This window comes from Neurospora tetraspora, assembly GCF_033439725.1.
Source record: "Neurospora tetraspora strain CBS 560.94 chromosome Unknown B0H65scaffold_1, whole genome shotgun sequence".
In the NCBI taxonomy this organism is placed as follows: Eukaryota; Fungi; Ascomycota; class Sordariomycetes; order Sordariales; family Sordariaceae; genus Neurospora; species Neurospora tetraspora.
In genome coordinates, this window is record NW_026944383.1 from 8,220,106 (window position 1) to 8,239,464 (window position 19,359).

The 19,359-nt window shown below is 47.3% G+C and overlaps 4 protein-coding genes across 4 annotated transcripts; 2 read left to right on the top strand and 2 right to left on the bottom strand.

The window, feature by feature from the left end:
* The first annotated feature begins 851 nt into the window (after positions 1-851).
* B0H65DRAFT_71791 (uncharacterized protein) lies at positions 852-2,747 on the top strand. The gene is made up of 2 exons (XM_062831320.1): positions 852-1,599; positions 1,661-2,747. Exons 1-2 carry the CDS (start codon positions 1,283-1,285, stop codon positions 2,373-2,375), a joined length of 1,032 nt encoding a protein of 343 aa, XP_062687604.1. The 5' UTR covers positions 852-1,282; the 3' UTR covers positions 2,376-2,747.
* Positions 2,748-3,665: 918 nt separating this feature from the next.
* On the bottom strand, positions 3,666-5,788 carry B0H65DRAFT_71758 (uncharacterized protein). Its single transcript, XM_062831319.1, has 3 exons — positions 5,171-5,788; positions 4,278-5,112; positions 3,666-4,220 (listed from the first exon to the last, which is right to left on the bottom strand). The coding sequence occupies exons 1-3, from the start codon at positions 5,616-5,618 to the stop codon at positions 3,761-3,763; spliced, it is 1,743 nt and encodes a 580-aa protein (XP_062687605.1). The 5' UTR covers positions 5,619-5,788; the 3' UTR covers positions 3,666-3,760.
* Positions 5,789-7,389: 1,601 nt separating this feature from the next.
* Positions 7,390-9,605, bottom strand: B0H65DRAFT_71755 (uncharacterized protein). The gene is made up of 2 exons (XM_062831318.1): positions 9,122-9,605; positions 7,390-9,063 (listed from the first exon to the last, which is right to left on the bottom strand). Exons 1-2 carry the CDS (start codon positions 9,188-9,190, stop codon positions 7,579-7,581), a joined length of 1,554 nt encoding a protein of 517 aa, XP_062687606.1. The 5' UTR covers positions 9,191-9,605; the 3' UTR covers positions 7,390-7,578.
* Positions 9,606-11,578: 1,973 nt separating this feature from the next.
* B0H65DRAFT_505983 (putative cystathionine gamma-lyase) lies at positions 11,579-12,832 on the top strand (the record flags this gene model as incomplete). The annotated part of the gene is made up of 1 exon (XM_062828034.1): positions 11,579-12,832. One exon carries the CDS (start codon positions 11,579-11,581, stop codon positions 12,830-12,832), a length of 1,254 nt encoding a protein of 417 aa, XP_062687607.1.
* Positions 12,833-19,359: the final 6,527 nt, after the last annotated feature.

Consider the following 19,359-nt stretch of genomic DNA (forward strand, 5'->3'; position numbering starts at 1 on the left):
CTGGCCTTGAAATGTTGGTGTTGCGGTCATGGTCACTTGTGGAGACCAAGGCTCGTTGCTAGGGGACGCTATCTCTTATGGGTCGTTCGTTCTTGGACTTTGGACAGTCGGGTCGATGATGAAATGGGTGGTCTAAAGAATGATGGTAGACTCTTGATATCGATTCGGCGTTGACTCCGGCCAATGGCGATGATCCCAGTGCTCTTATTAAAGGTGAAATATTGGTGTAGATATCAATATCATGGAATGGGGATTGCCTCGTTGCGGATAGAGCTCATATGTAATACTGTCGAGTGTCATGGTGATGGTGGATGATTCATACGTATGCTTTTGGTAAACAATCAAGATCACTATATCTTGATGTGAATATATCTCTTCGAGACACCCACTTCCCACTCGAGAAGTTCTTCTCTGCCACGATCATGGCCGATCAGCTTTTGAGGAAGAGTGTCGTTGCTCCTGAATGGCATCACCATCCTTTCTGGACTCTGACATGTTGGGCAACTTTGACCTCGTCATCTTGCACCTGCTGAAACAGGTTCTTTAGCTTTATCCCCAAGACGAAGCCGCTCCCTCCACCCATTGAATTCTCGAATATGGGTTCTGATCATATCGGTAAACTGGGATTCGATAGTCCGGGTGTTGTTGTGGCATCGAGGTTGTCGACGAGATGATGTAACCTCAAGTGGTGAGAAGTGTCGTGGAAATTGTTAGTGCAAAGTAAGCAAGAGGCGTTGACTCGTCAATGCCCAGGCTCAGCCCCTGAGCCCCCCGCCTTGCCGTGGGTCCCCTGCGGCCATCGTTGTGGATTCCCCCGGAATGGTTCCACCACAGGGGGCGGCAGGCAGTGGCCCCAGTGAGCCGCGGCGCCGGAGGGGTTCCAATGCCATGGCCTGGGGAAACTGAAGTGTCCAGTCTCTCTCTTTGACTATCACGAGCCTCGTTTGATCCAATCACTATCCTTCCCCTGTCAAGCCTGTCTCTGTTTCTGCTGACCCTCTATCAACACATCCTCGGTCGCGCGGATCTAATCTTCTCTCTTGGGAGACATTGTCCCGTCACACGCATCGAGGCCATCTACCTGACAACGGCAACCATCCCAGGCTGAGGGAGGCGATATACCGAGTAACCATACAGAGTCAGTCTGACCGAGCATGATACTTGGTGATTATTGCGCCTAATTGCGCCTAGATCCGAGTTCCCCCTTTGCGACAACTACTACTACTCCAGAAAGCTATACCAACAGCTTAAATTCGTCCCAATTCCCGCGCAAACTTCCAACATGACACAAGACTCGCCCTCTCCCCAAGACTTGCGCGTCGGCAACGGTGTCTCTTCAGCTTCGTCTACCACCTTTAGTTCAACTGCGCCCTTTCCCACTTCAGAGACCACTTACACAACAACAACATCAGACATGACTACCGCCTCGGTCTCCAAGATCGTCAGCCAACCCCGCAGCCTTGCCGAGGTATGCGCCGCTTTGCGCGCAAAACTCCTTGCCTTTCTGGCTCTCCAATCCGACGATGAGACGGTACAGGGTACTCAACGACGGGCTCGCGATGCTATGGAGGTGATAGAGGAAGCCTTGGGTCGGTATAGGTAACGTTGGCCCTTTCAATCCCGTCACCATCACAGCAAGCTAACACCTTTCAACAAACAGACCCCAAGAAATCTCCCTCTCCTACAACGGCGGCAAAGACTGTCTCGTCCTCCTAATCCTCATCCTCGCCTGCTGGCCCGCAAAAGTCCAACCAAAAGAAACCCTCCCCCGTCTCCAATGCATCTACATCGCCCCGCCAGACCCGTTCCAACAAGTCGAGGACTTCGTCGCAACCACCACAGAAGAATACCACCTCGACCTAGCACGATACGCCCTGCCCATGCGCCAGGCGCTCGATGTGTATCTGGACGAGAAGCCACACGTGAAAGCCGTGTTCATGGGCACGCGGCGGACCGATCCGCACAGCGAGTTCCTGACCAGTTTCACGCCGACGGACAAGGGCTGGCCGCAATTTATGCGGATAAATCCCGTGCTGGATTGGCACTATGTTGAGATATGGACTGTGAGTTTTGTTTTGTCTCTACACAAACAAAATACCCTACCCCCAAAAACGCCACAAACGTCACGTCAGATCAGACGAAAATGGCGCCAAGCCGGGACCCTTCTTGCTGACACTAAAAAAAAACAGTTTATCCGCCAACTCGACATCCCCTTCTGCTCCCTCTACTCGCAGGGCTTCTCCTCCCTCGGCGGAACAAAAGACACGCGGCCCAACCCTGCGCTGGCCCTCGACGGCCCCGAGGGCAACAAGTTCCGGCCGGCGTACGAATTGACGCGCGATGACGAGGAACGGCTAGGTCGCGATCGAAAATAGTCAATTTATCCCCCACCCCACCAAGTTTTCCAACACCGCACGCCCGTTTTTGCGAATTCATTATTATTACCGAGAGCAAGAGCATATATATATATACCTAGAACATGCCTCTTCGGAGGGAGGGAGGTACTTTTTTGGCATACATAGGCCACACAGCGTATTTAGGTTTGTGGATTTTTTGAGAGGAAGAGGAAGAGGAACCACAGGCCGAGCGAAGCGGAGAGGACAGAATAGGGCAGGAGGGCTCTGGTCCGAAAGACGAACATACTACAACTACTATCTACATAGACAGCGTAGAGAAGCATGGCGGCGTTTAGAGCGTTTTTTTGGATACAATCAAGTTTAGTTCCTTGCTTAGAGACAGTCTTTGCTAATCCGTATCCGTGATTCTAGTGCTCAAAGTCTACGGGTTGGGAAAACATGGCTTGACAAGTTTGGGAATGAAACGGCACAGAGTTCTCGCAGTTTTGCGAGGTCGGGTACAATCAAACAGCAGCGCAGTTTGCCTTTTGTGGAACTTCCCCTGTGAAACGTGATGGTAAGTTGGCAGCCGGTGGTAAGGTTACAGAGGTGTGTTGTGCGCAACACCTTTCGGGTATAAAGCCTCTATCCTCCTCCTACCTCTCGCTCTCCTTTTTCTTTCCCCTGATGAGCAACATGATCTGGTAATCAGAACCCAGCTAACTCATGACAAAGACAGACAAGTGGAGCACTCCGGCTCGGAACCAGATGGGAGGGAGCCTATGTGGACGTCTGACTTGGTAAAGTTGAGGCATCGGATTATCACGACGAGTGGACTTAACTTGATCACTCGATCACGACTCGGTCAACGGTACTTAGCAACACGCAAGATACTATCAGCATTCGCAAACCATCCATTAACTTCAAGGCAACGCTATGCTACGCCTGGGTATTCCAACTATCCAATCGATTATTCCAACTCCGAAAGCCATCTGTCATGTCCAAGAACCATTCCATCGATTTTCCAGCGACGAAGTCTATCAAGATATCCCAACTTCTTGCGGTTCCCCTCCCAACTTCGCCCATCGAACGCTTGCCTAGGTTGTATTTCCGTTTGTTTCCGATCCGGTTTGCTTCCCTTTCTGCCTCCCCAGTTCCTTGGTTCTACCTACTCGGTCATGTTGCCCCGTTACTTTGAGGCTAGGTACATGATGGGTCCGAGTAGTTCCATGTAGAACCACAACCGGGGAGTGATAGGGCGGATCGGATATGTTGTTTCCCGTCTCAGGGGTATCTTGTGGTTGCAAGCGTCGTGATGATGGGTCATAGTTGATAGCCCAATGGGTAGACCTCCTCTTTCCTTTCCCACCTTTCCTCTCCTCCATCTCCCAGGAAAACCTGTCGATGACCAGGTCGAGGATAACCTACCAAGGCATCCTACCTCTGGTTAAAGTATCGAGGATGAACCGAAGGTCATCAGGGTCGATGTCGTCGTCGCTGTCCCACTCAATGGGGAGGGTGGGGAAGTCCTCGGGGACGTGGTCGAGAACGTCGTGGTGGTCGCCGCCATGGAAGAAGTCATCATCCTCGGGGAAGCGGTCGAGGATGTGGTCGTCATAGCGGTGGTGGCGGTGACGGTGGTGACGACGGTGGTGGTCCTGGTCGTGGTGGTGCTGGTGATGTTGGTGATCACCGCCATGGAAGAAGTCATCTTCCTCGCCTTCAGGCACATGGTCCGGAATACCAGCTGCCTGTCTCTCCCGGATCCGCCTCTCTGGCTCGTGAAGCTCAAAGATGGGGCAGGCGCACAGTGGCCCATCATCATGCCCGTTTGGGTGAATGGTTAGGCAGTGGTAGCAAAAGTATGTATCGCACCTGATACACCTGTAAGACTGTCAATAACTTTTTTCCTCTAGTTTTCAAACAGGAGGGGGTTCTCACTTCACCAGGTTACAGCCACCGTCTCTCTCGACGGTCCAGTCACAGGTCGGACAGGTCCTCCAGTTCTCCTCCTGCCTCAACTGTCTGAACTGTCGATCGGCCCGCGCCTCCGCCTGCTGCTGGTCCTCTGTCCTTCTTCTCGGACCAGGACACCGTTCTTGGTACCTGGCACGGTGCGCCCTGCCCTCACAGATGGTGCAGGTCACCTGTCGACAGTGGTGGCAGACGACCTCGGTCTCCCTGCGACCTTCGACGCCCGTGAACCGCTCAGGGACTAGCCAGCCACAATCCCCGTTCGAGCACCGGGTGCCCGTATTCTCCCTCTCCAGCCGTAACTGCTCAGTACGAGCAATGTACTGTCCGACCATGTCAACACCGAGCAGCCGGTGGAAGCGCTCGTTGCGCGCTCGAACTTCCCAAGAAGGGTTCTCGTTGCCAGGCTCGTTGGCGTGAATGTAGAAGCGGTTGCCGCAGCAAGTAGGGGGGAAGGTGTCGGCGTTGCGCCAGACGTTGCCGTCCATGGCGTTTCTGAAAAACGACTGGAGGCATTGGCCGCAGTAGTGGTGCGGATCTGGGGCGCAGGAGGTCGTGAGGACCTGGGAGCGTGTAAACTCCTCGGTGCAGACCGCACAGGGGACGAGGTCGCCGTCGTCGACGCTGGGCTCTGGGACCGGTGCCGTGGCGGCGTTGACTGTGGTGACTGCGGTGACTGGCGCTGCCGGTACTGGTGCCGGTACCTGGGGACCTGGAGGCCTGTTGACGGGCGCTGGGCGCGCTTCGACGGGATTGGCCCTGGCGGCTGGTACGTTACCGCCGTGCTGGCGGTTTCGTTCGCCTATACAGTCTAGCAGTTAGCTTCACGTTCTTTTTGAGTTCCAAGTTTGGATTCATACCTCTCCTAGCCACCTGCCTTAGGTGCTCCTCCCGTCTCCTCTCGGCCTCCATCTCCTGCCTCCTCTCCTGCTCATGCCTCTCCCGTCGAGCCTCCTCCTCCTGTCTGTGCTGCCGAGCACGCTGGGCTCGACGCTCGGCTTGACGGGCCTCCAACCGGTCTAGTGCGATCTCGCGGTCGATGCGATCGAGGAAGTGGCGGTTCAGGCCGAGGAGCTCCTGGGCGCGGGCCCAGAGCCCTCCCCTTCTTTGAGGGGGAACTGGCGGGAGAGGTCTCGGGGGAGGAAATCGGAGAGGAGGCACCCGTGGCCTCCTCTCTTCCCTCTCGAAGTGTGGAGGAGGACCGTCGACTGGCTCGTCGCGGATGACGACGGTGATGCGGGGAGGGCGGCGAGGGGTGTTCTCCCGGCGGCTGCTGCCCTCTCCGTTGTTGGTGTGGCGTCGGTACATCTTGGTAGATGTTGGCTGGTTCTCGTTTTGAAAGCTTTGGTGCTCGTTCTAAAGCAGTGGTCGTAGGCGTGGTCGTAATCTGTTGTTCGGAATGAGGAGGAGAAAAAACAGGACGTTGGGCCTGGACCTCCCTGGGCACTTATAGAAACTGGGTGCCCATCTTTTCGGAATATTTTCATCCATCCTGTGCAACGGGCTCGTTAGTCAGAGGAGCAGGTTCAGGCGAATAAGAAGAGTGTGCTGGCTTACATCGTCATGATGGTCGTACCGATGGAAAATGTCCGAGAGACAGGAGAGTGATGAAGGATGAAAATCGAGGTGGAATGGATCAAGGGGTTCCATCTTCGCCGATTGTGGGTGAAGTCTAAGAACTCTGAGAAGTAAGTGAAGAGACGGCTTAGCCATATCAGCACATCAACAGCTTGCTCGGGTCGTTGGCTGATACACGTCCGGGCCTTTGCTGATGAAGCGCGAGATAGGTTGATCCGCTGATGATGACACATCCATCCCGAACGACCCCTTGCAAGACTCCCACGCACATCTTTCGTCTTGCGTCGGTCGCAACTCGGAGCATGTAACGACATGCCAAAACATGTTGACTATCTCCGGAGACTGACTGATGGACGGCCTCGCTGGCTGACAAGACGGGCGTTGATAGAGTCAACGTCTCCTTCATGGGGGTGATGAACTGTCATCCACTCGCGGGAAGAGTACGGAAGCCACTGTCAGCGGCATGATTGAGTCCAGAACTGGAGACTTGGTGAACAAACGCAGAGTGTCGAGAGTGCTTGTTCCGAGTGTGATGAAGGATGAGGGTTGAAGCGGAGATGAACCAGCACAAGTGGAAAATTGTTGAGCTGGACCACCGCCACGGTAGGAAAGCACGGCCTACGATGGAGTTCATGCCTCTTCACCCGGCCTTGGTCCCGAACTCTCTCTGCTCTTCGTTCCTTCCTCGTCTCATCGCTTATCCACTGACGTCCGATCAATGCATCATTACAGATGGCAGGGCCAGCCAAGGGAAGCAAGGTCGAGTGAACGGAACTGAATCATTCGAGGATTACCCCCATAAGTATGTGGCTATCTAAGGAGGTTCCGAAATAGTTGTCAGTAACTGTCCCAAGTCATAAGGATCGTACCGAGAGGAAAGAAATAGACTGGCGTTTCAAGGCTTACTTACACCATGTTTGATCGCACCACAACGCGTTCTTCATGTCATAGCAAGAATGCCCGTGACGGGTACGGTGGGATTCCCATCAGCAAGCCGAAAGAGATTACGTGGTTGTATATTTCCTATAGAGATGGGCACTGTCAAGAAGAGCGGAATTTCCTATTCCCTTGGAACCCAACACATGGGACATATCCAGTGTCCATCTTTCCCTCCAAGTCGTTCGTAAAAATTCATAACCAAAATGTCTCCAATCCGTCTCTTCACAAAGGGTATCATCCAACTTTCCAATCCTCCCCCACCCCGGGTACATCACCCCCTTTAGGACCCTTCTATGTGTCGTCCCCTGTATATAGTACAAGTAATCTTCTCAACGCCTCTCCATGTAACAGCGCCACTGCTATGGTAAAATGATATTGCTGTGCCCCAAACGTGCAACTTGTTTCCAATCTCTTGTTGCTGATTTCGTGTATATGGTCGGGACATACTTCTCGACGTTTTCCCTCGATTTGACTTTCTTCTCCCGTGGGGCAGTGACAAGCTGGGGCATCATTTGTCGGTACTTGTGGTGAAGGGGCTGGCATCGGTAATTTCTCGACCAGGAGGGGAAGCCACGTATTTTCCTCCCCTCCTCGGCTACCGTATCAACCAGCGTCCCACTCCCCATCGTATTCGTATTCCCGGAAGCCCACTTAAAGGGACCACCTACCAGCGGTGGTCCCTCTCAGGTTTCTTCTCGCTTTGATCTTCACATTCCCACTTTTCGGTGTATCCCCTCTTATCGATGACTATTCACTCAGGAACAACAGGAATACTCTTTGTCGGATTAGTCATCTGGCTCAGCAACTCAATATGCCGATAATAGTTGTGTTCCCCCTGGCTCTCCAGCGCCTGTTCCTCCGCGTACCAATCTGCTCCCCACACCTCGGGTGGTATCGTCGAGCTGCCGTCCGGCGTCTCGTATAGCGCGATCCGCATCGCCCACTCGAGGTGCGGCCACCACTTACTATACGCTTCGGGACCAAAGAAGTCGCTGTTGAAGAGGGATACTACACCAAGGACTTCCCGGCGGGCCATGCCGTGCAGCCACCATATCGAGTCGAGAGATTTCAGAAGGGCGAAGAAACATGCGAGAATGGCGAGAGCCCGTGGGCGGCGCTCTTCGAGCGTTTCTATGAAGCGCTTGGATACAGTTGCTGGAAATGCGAGTGGGGCCCCTTTGTGAGGGATTTTATGCGCCCAATTGAGCACGGCGACGGCGTGCTGGTATGCTTGGCGGGTTCTGGTTACCAGTTCTGGGGAGGCAGGTGCTCGGCGCTGTTGGAAGGGTTGCCCGGGTGAATCGGTGTGTAATGGTGCTGGTCGTGAGGGGTTGGCCATTTCTTCCAATTCCTCGTCCAGCCCGTCTAGAAGATGACCGAAGAAAGTTTGGCGGTTGGGCCCAAAGTCGAGTTGCAAAACAGCTTGGGAGTTGATTACTTCTGTTACTACGGGACTGTTCCGAAGCCATTGCCAGGAGGCGGCCGTGACTGCTTTGACGCCTTGGAAGGAATGGAACCATGAGAAGGGGATAGAGTAGCATCCAGCTGCTGTGTATCGGCCCTGCTTGTTGAAATCCTCGGGGTAGTTCCCGGTTGCTTGAGCGAGGCTCAGTTCGTCTTTCATAAAGACACGGGTGGCTGTTGATTGGAAGGCGATGAGGGAGGCGGTTAGGAAGAGGGATTCGGCATTGGAGCTATCGATGCCCTTGGTAAGTGTTGCGCTGTATTCGGCTAGGGAAGCCGCCATGTATGCGTGTGAAGCGCGGACTAGGTTTTTGTCGTTTGGTGATTGACTTCGCAAGTGCAGTGCGGCGACGGCGAGGATGGCATCTGTGAGGTGTTGAGAACCCGAGAAAGCCATGCCTGGCACGGTAATCTTCCATATGTCCTCCGTCGTGGGGGCGGTGAAGGTAAATGTCTTGCATGTCATGGCGGTGTACTGATGCATCAATCTCAACTCGAGCATTCGGTGGGCGGCCGGAGTGGTTGTCGAGAGAGCTTGTGAGGGTGGTGAGCGGCATAGGGGCGGTGCTCGTTGGAGGCGCGAGGTTGATGCATTCGATACGGACTCGGCACCGGGGGAGTACGCAGGAGTATAGGGGGTTCCTGCGGTCGATGGACTGGATGCTGAAGCAGCTTGAGCAGCTTGAAGCTCGGCGATGATTTCGGGATGTTCGAAGTCGCAAGGGACGCCGTGCTTGACGCAGTTACCGCATCGAGGATGTACTTCATCGCACTGGGGGTGGAAGGGTCAGGTATGTTTGTGTCTGGTTGTTCTGTTCTGTGATACATACCTTGATCTTTCTCGACTTGCAACGGCGGCAACCCGCCCTTGACTTTTTGTGGGAACGACGCGGAGGCATCTTGGTGTTTGTGTAATGATGTAGCAACAGGGTAAGGTAGGTATCGATATGGTCGTGTGTTACGGCCTTCGGTGGCGGTTTATATATCACCGGGGTTCCATATTACGGGGGACGGAAAGCTGAACTACAATGGTCGGGCTGGAATTGAACTGATAGAGAGACGACGGTGAAGCTGACGAGAGAATCGAGAGACAAGAGTCGACTTTGGGAGGATGTTGTTGGGATTTGAAGGTAGAGGTAACGACTGACGGTGACGACGCTCAAGTCCCCGTCAATTCCCCCGTCGCTACCCCGTTGTTGTTCGTCCAGTGCTCTGGTCGAGCCAATCAAGTGACGCCATTCCCAACTGAACCGGATCCGAGTGGGCCGTTCCTTGTGAAGCGCAGGGAGGACTGCATCCGGTTGTTCACAATCCAATGGTGCTGACTTCTGGGTGGGGCCAAAGAACCTGGGGAAAGGTGCAAAGAGCCAGAATGTCAAGAGGATCGACACATGTCTGGCTGCTGTGAGCCTGTGAATAGCGTCAATTATTTCCAATGTTTCCACTGCCAGTTCGTATTGTCATAGTTTCCCGGGACTCTCCAGTCTCCACCCATGACTGCCCTGTGCTTGCTTTTTAACGGGCAGTGACAGCAAGAGGGTCCGGGAATAGGGGCTTGAATGGTCGAGTTCCCTTGACAAGAGAGTCGTATCTTGGGTGAGATTACCGAAAAAGCAACGAGATATCTTTTAGTATAGGCTTTGTTTCCGTGGACTTGAGGCTGTCTGAAGCTGTCTGAATTGTTCTTCTCAAAGTGTGATGACGCACGGATAGACTTCCTGCAATCACCCTAAAATAGAAGCATCGGATGAGACACACGTGCTGTCCCTAGCTGTGCCTCTGTGAGGTTATTCAACGGAGCCTCTTGGCCTCTCAGAGCCCCGTCCACCTTTTGGCTAAAAAGGGTGATGAGGGTGTGAGTATTAGGAACATATCTTCTTGGCCGACGAGATATCATTCAAGGTGAGATACAAATATTGACTCGACAATCCCCTTGCCTTGTTTCTCGACAGCTACAAGAACCCGGCGGGAACGCAGATTGCAGATCTTGGGATTCGCTATGATCCCATCCTTGCCCCCCTAGGATCTGATCTGACCTTTTTTTACCCCACGTCCACGCTGCCGGGTCCTGTTCAACGGTTCCTCGTGGATGATGGAGTGATCTCCCAATATGGCGACCGAGACGTTGGATGCCATTGAAACTCGGGATACAGACTTCCCCCAGGCCTCCGATTGATGCTCATGGCCGAGACGGGAGACGTTGACATCGGGATCTTGATAGAGTCATAGAACCTTCCGAGGATCTCTACCAACCACAGAGACATATGTCAGCAACGTCACACCTCGGACTCGTCAGTTGCGATAGACTTTGCGCCAAGAAATATTGAACATTGAAACACATGGACATGGGATAAAAGTCATCCATCATCGGATCAAAGTCCAAGGTATTACAGATTACACAACAGTGCCGCTTCGTGTCACACGCCATACATCCATTGTCCGACCGATTTCCATGGCTTCCAGTGGCTCTTTATTGTTGTCCGCACTGCCATGTGCGCCCCGAAAAAAGATCACGGTGGACTTTCACTTTCGGTCAAGATCTTTTAGCCAGCCAGAAGCCGACAATACAACCAGATAAGGTAACAGAAATAGGCTTAGGACGAGGTTGAGAAGCGCCCTTTACCTAAACCATGAAAGCGCATCTTGTTGTTACCGCTCGGAAAAGCCATTCCGCGCGGCCAGTATCGGCTTGATGGGTATTAGTTGATTATTCGACAGTGTGTGGTTACCGATGGTTGCTGATGGTCGTCGATGGTGCCAATGGTGCTGATGATCACCCAATCCTGCTGAGCAATCACGACAACAATGTTGTCAGAGTCATCGTCCATGTCGAAATGGGAAGGACGATTGTCGATATAAAAGACAAAATGTCAGCATCACAGTCGCAGCTTCCACTTCCATTGCAGTTCAATTGTTGAGTCCTGTAACAGAAAGAGCCAAGCCTCTCCCTCATAAAGCAACAGTGTGTGGGTGGATCCGCGGCAAAAACTCGAATTGCGCCATCGCCAAACTCTATCGCACAATTGAGCCGGCCCGCAAAAAAAAGGCACAACCCATAAGAAGTCCGACATTCTCTCCATCTTCAGCCCCGAAACCGCAACCACCACGCCGACCTTCGACCGACCGATCACCAATTGGCGCCATCTCCGTCACATCTCCGCAAACTACCGACACCAGCTACGCAGCTAGACGGTAACTAGTCGCCCTACCCGCGCAAACGGACCCTCTCACAGCCCTACGGAATCGCGCCAATTGAGCAAGATCGCCAAATCAAACCCGACATCAAAATGACGGCCTCCAGCGACCACCCCATCACCACTCCCCCCCGCGCTCCTTCGCCCGTCCATGCGTTCGGTACGCTCGCCGTCCATGCGGGATCCCCGCACGACCCCGCCACCGGCGCCGTGATCGAGGCCATCTCGCTCTCCACCACCTTCGCCCAGACGGCCGTTGGCAAGCCCGTCGGCGAGTTCGAGTACTCCCGCAGCAGCAACCCCAACCGCGCCAACTTTGAGAAGATGGTTGCTGCTCTCGAGCACGCCAAGTACGCCCTCGCCTACTCGTCCGGCAGCGCCACCACCGCCAACATCCTCCAGTCGCTGGCCGCTGGCTCCCACGTTATCTCCGTCTCCGACGTCTACGGCGGCACCCACAGATACTTCACCCAGGTCGCCAAGGCCCACGGCGTCAAGGTCACCTTCACTCCCGAGATCGAGGTGGACATCCGCGACCACATCACCGATGCCACCAAGCTCGTGTGGATCGAGACCCCCAGCAACCCGACCCTGCGCCTTGTGGATATCCGCGCGGTTGCGACTGCCGCCCACGAGCGTGGCATCCTGGTCGTGGTCGACAACACCTTCCTGAGCCCCTACGTCCAGAACCCGCTCGACCATGGTGCCGATATCGTTGTCCACAGTGTGACCAAGTACATCAACGGCCACTCCGACGTTGTCATGGGCGTTGCCGCCTTCAACAGCGACGAGCTCTATGCCCGTCTGTCCTTCCTTCAGAACGCCATCGGCGCTGTCCCCTCCGCCTTCGACTCGTGGCTCGCCCACCGTGGAGCCAAGACCCTCCACCTCCGCGCCCGTGAGGCTACCACCAACGCGACCGCCATCGCCCACGCCCTTGAGGCTTCCCCTCTTGTCATCTCGGTCAACTACCCCGGCCTCGACTCTCACCCCCACCGCGCCATTGCTCTCAAGCAGCACCGCAACGGTATGGGTGGTGGTATGTTGAGCTTCCGTATCCAGGGCGGCCACGCTGCTGCTGAAAAGTTCTGCCAGTACACCAAGATCTTCACTCTTGCCGAGTCCCTTGGTGGTGTTGAGTCCCTCTGCGAGATCCCCTCCAGCATGACCCACGCTGGTATCCCCAAGGCTCAGCGCGAGGCCGTCGGCGTCTTCGATGACCTCGTCCGCATCTCTTGCGGTGTTGAGGATGCTGAGGACCTCAAGGCCGATGTCCTCCAGGCTTTGGAGCGCGCTGTTGCGGATGCTGCCAACGGTGTTTCCAACGGTGTCAACGGCACTCACTAAGTGTTTGTCTACGGGTAACAAAATGGGCGTACGAAAAAGCAATTCAGCGGGTTTCACTTCTATAGACGGGGTTCGGGCGTTATCTCATCATCGTCTCTTATGGGCATGATCATACCCTGGGTTTTTTTTGGTTTCTAAGATGCTAAAGGAGGCTTTTGATGATCAAGGGTATATACCTCGTGGTTGTTGTTGGGGTGGATTTTACCGCAAACGTGGAAAGCGTCGGGGTTCACTTTTATAAACATGGTCATATAGAGGATACCAAAGCGTTTCTTGTTTATCATTCACATTATCTCTGGGCCATGACTGTTTCTTGACTGTATTTTGTCAGAGAATTCGTGCTTCGAGGATGGGGAATGGCACTGTTCTCATCTTCAGTCTGGACACTTACACTGCACATCTCCTACCACCAGATGACCACAACTTCAGCTCACGGCCACCATCGACATTCTCCTTTGTCAAAGATTCGACTCGACTCTCACCAATACTTCTCCTCTCTGTCACGAATTTGATAACAGCAACTCAACTGACTGGATGGTTCATCCTCACCGACGTTGTGCCCTCTACTTGGCCAAAACCGTGGCGCAGATTCTGGCTTTGCGTATCCGACTTGGAAAACAGTACGTACCACACCCCCAGTCACCTCCTCCCATCCAGAAAAAAATATCGTAAATATTCATATAACATAAAATTTGTTAGCCGTGCACGCCAAAACCAGATGCACTACCAGAACATGCGCGCGGTTCACGACACAATATAACTGTACCACCATTCTTTCGTGCACTTTCGTACAACTTTGGCAATGAATAGAGGGTATTCAGACAATACGATTCCCGTTGTCTGCGACGAAATTGCTAGTATTTTAAGAAAGTTACCGGTATTATACGAAATCTAGTATATTACGGTAGTAAACGGGCACCAATCTTACCGCTAGTACGGTCACCTCCCAGAAAAATAAATAAAATAATCTATATACTAGTATTTCTCCCTACCCATATCTCTCTTATTTACTTTCTTATTTCTCCCTATATAATTATCTTCTACTAATTACGTTAATACTACTACTACTACCCTTCTTTAAAGTTCGCCATCGTCGTTATAAATTAATAAAAATTTTAAGAACTTTTTAAATACAAACCCGAATAGGATATTAACGATCCCTAATAGTTTTGCGATCTTAATATTAATAAATTGCTATTCAACTAATTTATACCTGGCGTGCTTCCTTAAGCCGTAAAAGCAAACGAGGAGGATTTATTCGCGCCCAGTAATAATACTATCTTCGAGAACGCATTAGAAGGTAGTAAATACTATACGAATCATCCTTATATAAATTACTATAATTAACGTTCTTTTATAACTAATAATTATTACTCCCGTTCTAAACGCGCTGCCCGTATAAAAAGTATAAGAAAATAAGCCCGCTATCGCTACCGCTGCCGACCCCGCTGCCGACCGCGCCCCTATTACCAATTAAATTATATATATACTACTAGAAAATTTATTTCGGTACTAATAAACGCTCTTTAAATTAAAGAATAAAATTAAATTTACAGTAAACGAATATTCCTTTTATTAACTATTTCATAATAATATATATTGTTAAATTAATTAGTATAAATTTACCAATTAGTACCCTAATTGTAGGAAGCTATATTTATATTATTAATTATAGGAAAAAAAACGATATATACTATGGGTAAAGAACCTTAAGATTTACGTAATAAGACTTCGTATAACTCTTAATACTATCTATCGAAAGGGGTTATAATCTTTCGGTATAACCGCTGTATTACTTATATTAACGATGTAGCAATATATAAATTAATTAACGTAATTGTAAAGACGACCATTAGCGAGCTTTATAATTATAATATAGATTTACTAGATTAAATTAAGCGAACTTTTAGCCTTAAAGAATCAATTTCCAATAATGTTATCTGAAAGTTCTTAGTGGTTACTATCTATCGTACCCTTTATAGTAACAATAGCCGATTAGAAGCCGCTAAATTTATATTTTATAATTTCGGGGGTCGTTAATTTAATAGGTACGACGTATTCAATTAGGGTAGGGCATTCCGGCTCGCTCATCTAGATCCACGTTACGTAGGTAAGGACTTCGTCCCCCAATTATAAATCGATTAGGTTTTATAGTACCTATCTACCTAAATAATAATAAATAAGAATATTAGTAACTTTAAATCGTTTAACAAGGTTATTAAAGCTACGCGATTAGATAGCGAGATCTCTCGTGGGGTAATCTAATCGATTGCTAGTATATCCTTTTTTATTATTTTTAAGATTTTTAAGATTTTCATTATTTCTATCATTTTTATTATTTTCATTATTTTCATTTATTTATATACGTATAATTAAGGCGTTCTTCCCTTCTAAATTAATTTAATATACTACAATAGCGAAGGTATTTCATTTTTATAAATACTATATATAATACGAACTAACTTGGCTAATTATTTTATACCTTTTTTATTTGTAATAAATATAGCTATTAATTTCTTTATAATTACTTCTTTATAGAAAAGGCCGATAATAATATTGTAAGGGTGGTTCTATTAATAGTATAGGGGTAGGTAATAAATCATAGCGGTCAATTATAGCTATTTCGTTATTTCCTTATAGACGATTCTATTATCGAATAATACGCTATAAACTTAGCCTTCCCTAATATCGAAGTTAACTACTTCCTCTATTATGTCTACGTAAAACGGACCCTCAAGCGGAAGTTTGCTAATAATAGCTATAAAGAGTGCTTAAGATATATAGTCGATACTATTCGATAGAGACGTATTAAATAAGGTTGTACTACTGTATTTAATTTACTTTCAATTATTTAAATTAAAACAACCCTATACCAGGGTATATTAAAAAGAATTAGAGGGATACAAAATTGCAGTAGGGCAACTACGTTCGTAAGCACTCGCTTCTATTATTATAAGTATAAACCTCTTCTTCAATCCTCCTAAGAATTTAGAATAAATAAAATATAATTCGATTTCTTTTTAAACCTGTAAAATATTGTAGGAGACCTGGAGAATATCGGAGGAGACTTAGAGAATATTAGAAGAAACCTAGGAATTGTCAGCGCCTATTTTTCTTAATTAATTATACTTTTCTTTAATAAGTATTTACAACCAACCCTCTTAAAGGTTACCATTCTAGCTTGAAATTTTAAAATAAAAGTATTATATAACAATTCTCTTTATTTAGTTTTATTAAATACGTACTATATGCAAATACTCAATACTTTAACCATATTGCCAAAGTTAAGACCATATTTTGTACTAGATTTTTACGAGAATTATTCGATTACTTTAGATTTAACCGATTCCTAATACCAGTATAAAAACTAGTTCTACTAAAAGCGAAGGAGGGGAAGCGTTTCTACGATACTAACGAATATTTCAATATATGTTTAATCCACTTTATTAGTATTAACTGCTATAAAGGGGAGTTTGACTAGTAGTCTGTTACCTATAAGTATCGGTTTTACAAACGTTAATAATTGCTATGTCAGTATCTTTAGTAATATTATTTCCTCAACGACTATTATACCCTATTAGCCGGCTGTCTAGCTAACTAGTTAGAGCTATAGTAAAATAGAGGATATTAACTTAGGGTGGTATGCCTTATGATTTTTACGCTGATTTCTTTTCACGATTTTTCTGCAATGCATTTCGTTCAGGAGCATAGTTACAAGATTGAAAGAAACTAGTTAACTAATATTAATTAGGGATTATAAGAAAGATTAGGAGATTGATAGATAGCTAATTATGTAGATTAGTTAGATAGCTGATTATTTATTTATAATTAATAAATAAGATTAGATAAATTATCGATAGAAAAAGAAAATTAATAGAAGAAGAATAGAAGGATAGGAGGATAATAAAAAAGAAAGGGGATTAATACGAAAAAAAGAATTATAAAGAAGGAGGATAATAAGGAAGTAATAATATTCTTTTTAAATATAATCTAATATATTTTAATTAAGAGAAACTCTATCTGTACGGCTATGTTTCTCTATCTGTACCGTACCCCACCCGCACCGACCAATCAAAAGTGTCGCATTCTCCCCTCCCCGCTTTTTTAGCACATTCGCATTCCCCGCATTCCCGACAGGGCATTCGTAGCTCCCAACAGCGCATTCGCAACCCCGAACAGCGCATTCGCAACCCCGACAGGGCATTCCGACCTTATATAGGGTACTCCATGCCCGATAAGGCATTTCTTCTTCGAAAGCGATTGAAATGACGGAAAAAATTGATATGCGATAGAAATTGACATGCGACAGCGACTGCAATTGATTTGCGACATAAATATTATGCGAATATTGTATCGGAAGCTGCGAATACTCTATTTGGTGGTGCGAATGCTTTGTCGGGAATGCGAATGCGCTGGAATTTGAAGCGGGGTCAACGCGGCTGCAGGGTTAGGGTTAGAAGTGAGAGAAAAAAGTGAGGATGGTACAAATAGAGAAACATGGCCGTACAGATAGAGTTTCTCTTAATTAAATACTTTGAATCGTCTTTTATTATTTCTTTGCATAAATTATTTAATTAATTATCTTATTAATAATTAAGTGCTTTCCTAATCTTTTACTTCTTTATTAAGGAGAAGGTTACCTTTATTTATTAATTATCGAGTAGCGAGCTTTATGTTTATTTATTTTTTAGATTCTAAAGCTATTTACGACCTATTCGTTTACTCTTTTTGACCCTCCTCTCTCTAAACTTTAAATTTTAACCTTTTTATCTACAATTAGCGCTAATTACCTCGTCTATTTGAATTATAACTTGTAATATTATAACCCTAATCAGCTATCTATAGCAAGTTTTTGTTATAGTATGTGGTTGGTTTTATATTATATTGTTGTATTGTTTTGGCCTATTTCAATATAAGTAGTTTGAGATTCGAATTATATAGAGAGTACCCTCTTAAGAGGATCGATATAGCTTTGGTTAATGGTAGGCGGTACAAGAGTAGTTAGAGCTTAATAATCTTTGGGTTTTATAGTTTCTAGTAGTTAGCGTATTGCGAGTATAGCTTTAACTCTATAGACGTAGAGCGTGTTTATATTTGGTATATCACGAGAGCTTAGCGGCTTAAAAGAGAATTTAAAGATTTTATAAATAATTTGCAAGTGTAGAGGGCTCGACCTTAGGACGTAGAGGGGGGTTAGATACTAAATTGAAGTTTTTTAATATACGTCTAATAATATTACGAAATATTTGATAGCGTAGAGTACTCGTAACTAGATTTATTACGGTTATAGATATTAAGTTAGTTAATTGACTAGTACTTTAAACGACGATTTATACAACTTATATATTAATATATAGATAAATCCAATCTTTTAATAAGCAGTATAGCTAATTATACGTAAAAAGCACTAGAAATATAGCCAGTTATACACAGCGTTTTATATAATATATACGATTTATATATAAAAGGCACTAGAAATACCAGCATACTATATATCATATATAGAAATTTATATAATATATATAATTTATACACAAATAAATCCAGTTATTATAGCAATTACATAAATCTAGTATTGGTCACATACTCTAATTAGTATTTATCTGGTATAATCAAAGGTGGTAAGAGCAAGCTAGTACTACAGTCATAGAAGTGAAATTCAACATAGATATTTCGATTTGTATTAAATGCATTAAAACCACTTTTTAATATAGTATTTGTACACTACTATGAATCCTTCTAATATATATATTAATCGATTGCTAGCAATCAAAATATTCTATATAGTAAGTTTAGTATTATTAGAATCAATATTGTAATTATGGTGTTAAAAATGCAATTAATATACATATTAGCTAACCTTTGTTTACTTTGCAATTGTCATCACTAACACGCACAGCAGTTGCTCAATATAGAGTTTATCGAACCGATCTATCTATACTAAAGTAACTTCCTATACAAAAGATAGCTAAAAAGACTTTACTATAGAAATTAGACTTCGCTAATAGTTTAGGGAGACCAGTACCAAGTATTATCAATAATATTTACGTTACAACTTTTACGATTTTACCAAGTCAATACAACGGCCGTATACGACTCTTACGTATAAAGAGCTGACTCAGCTGGCTTCAACTCCATACATACTACCTAAAGAGGCAAATACTATACGATTACGAGACTTAAGAAGCTATACCGTTCTGAGCAGTAGATGTGCGGGGGCTGGAGGTAACTAGGGGTGCGGTACGTATTGTTTTCCAAGTCCGTTACGCAACACCCAGATTCTCCCAAGCAGGAATCCAGCGGTGAAACTTGACGAGGAAGAAGCCGTCCGAATCAGGAAAGAGCAAGAAAGAACCAGTGTAAGTTGGGTGTAAGTGAGGGTATCCGCAAATCTCATTGGTGGGCGGGCAAGTGCCTGGATCGTTGTAAGTTGCGGTGCGGAAAGTGAAAAGTTGGGCTTGGTCGGCTGTCGGGGCGGCTATCGGTCTCAAGACGTTAACCACTGCTTTGTCGTCGCTTTCGACCTG

Coding starts and splice junctions, on each gene's coding strand:
- B0H65DRAFT_71758 (XM_062831319.1), bottom strand. CDS start 5,618: ATGTACCGACGCCACACCAACAACGGAGAGGGCAGCAGCCGCCGGGAG. Junction 5,113..5,170: donor AAGGCAGGTGGCTAGGAGAG/GTATGAATCCAA, acceptor TAGACTGTATAG/GCGAACGAAACCGCCAGCAC. Junction 4,221..4,277: donor GGTGGCTGTAACCTGGTGAA/GTGAGAACCCCC, acceptor ACAGTCTTACAG/GTGTATCAGGTGCGATACAT.
- B0H65DRAFT_71791 (XM_062831320.1), top strand. CDS start 1,283: ATGACACAAGACTCGCCCTCTCCCCAAGACTTGCGCGTCGGCAACGGT. Junction 1,600..1,660: donor GAAGCCTTGGGTCGGTATAG/GTAACGTTGGCC, acceptor TTCAACAAACAG/ACCCCAAGAAATCTCCCTCT.
- B0H65DRAFT_71755 (XM_062831318.1), bottom strand. CDS start 9,190: ATGCCTCCGCGTCGTTCCCACAAAAAGTCAAGGGCGGGTTGCCGCCGT. Junction 9,064..9,121: donor GCAAGTCGAGAAAGATCAAG/GTATGTATCACA, acceptor TTCCACCCCCAG/TGCGATGAAGTACATCCTCG.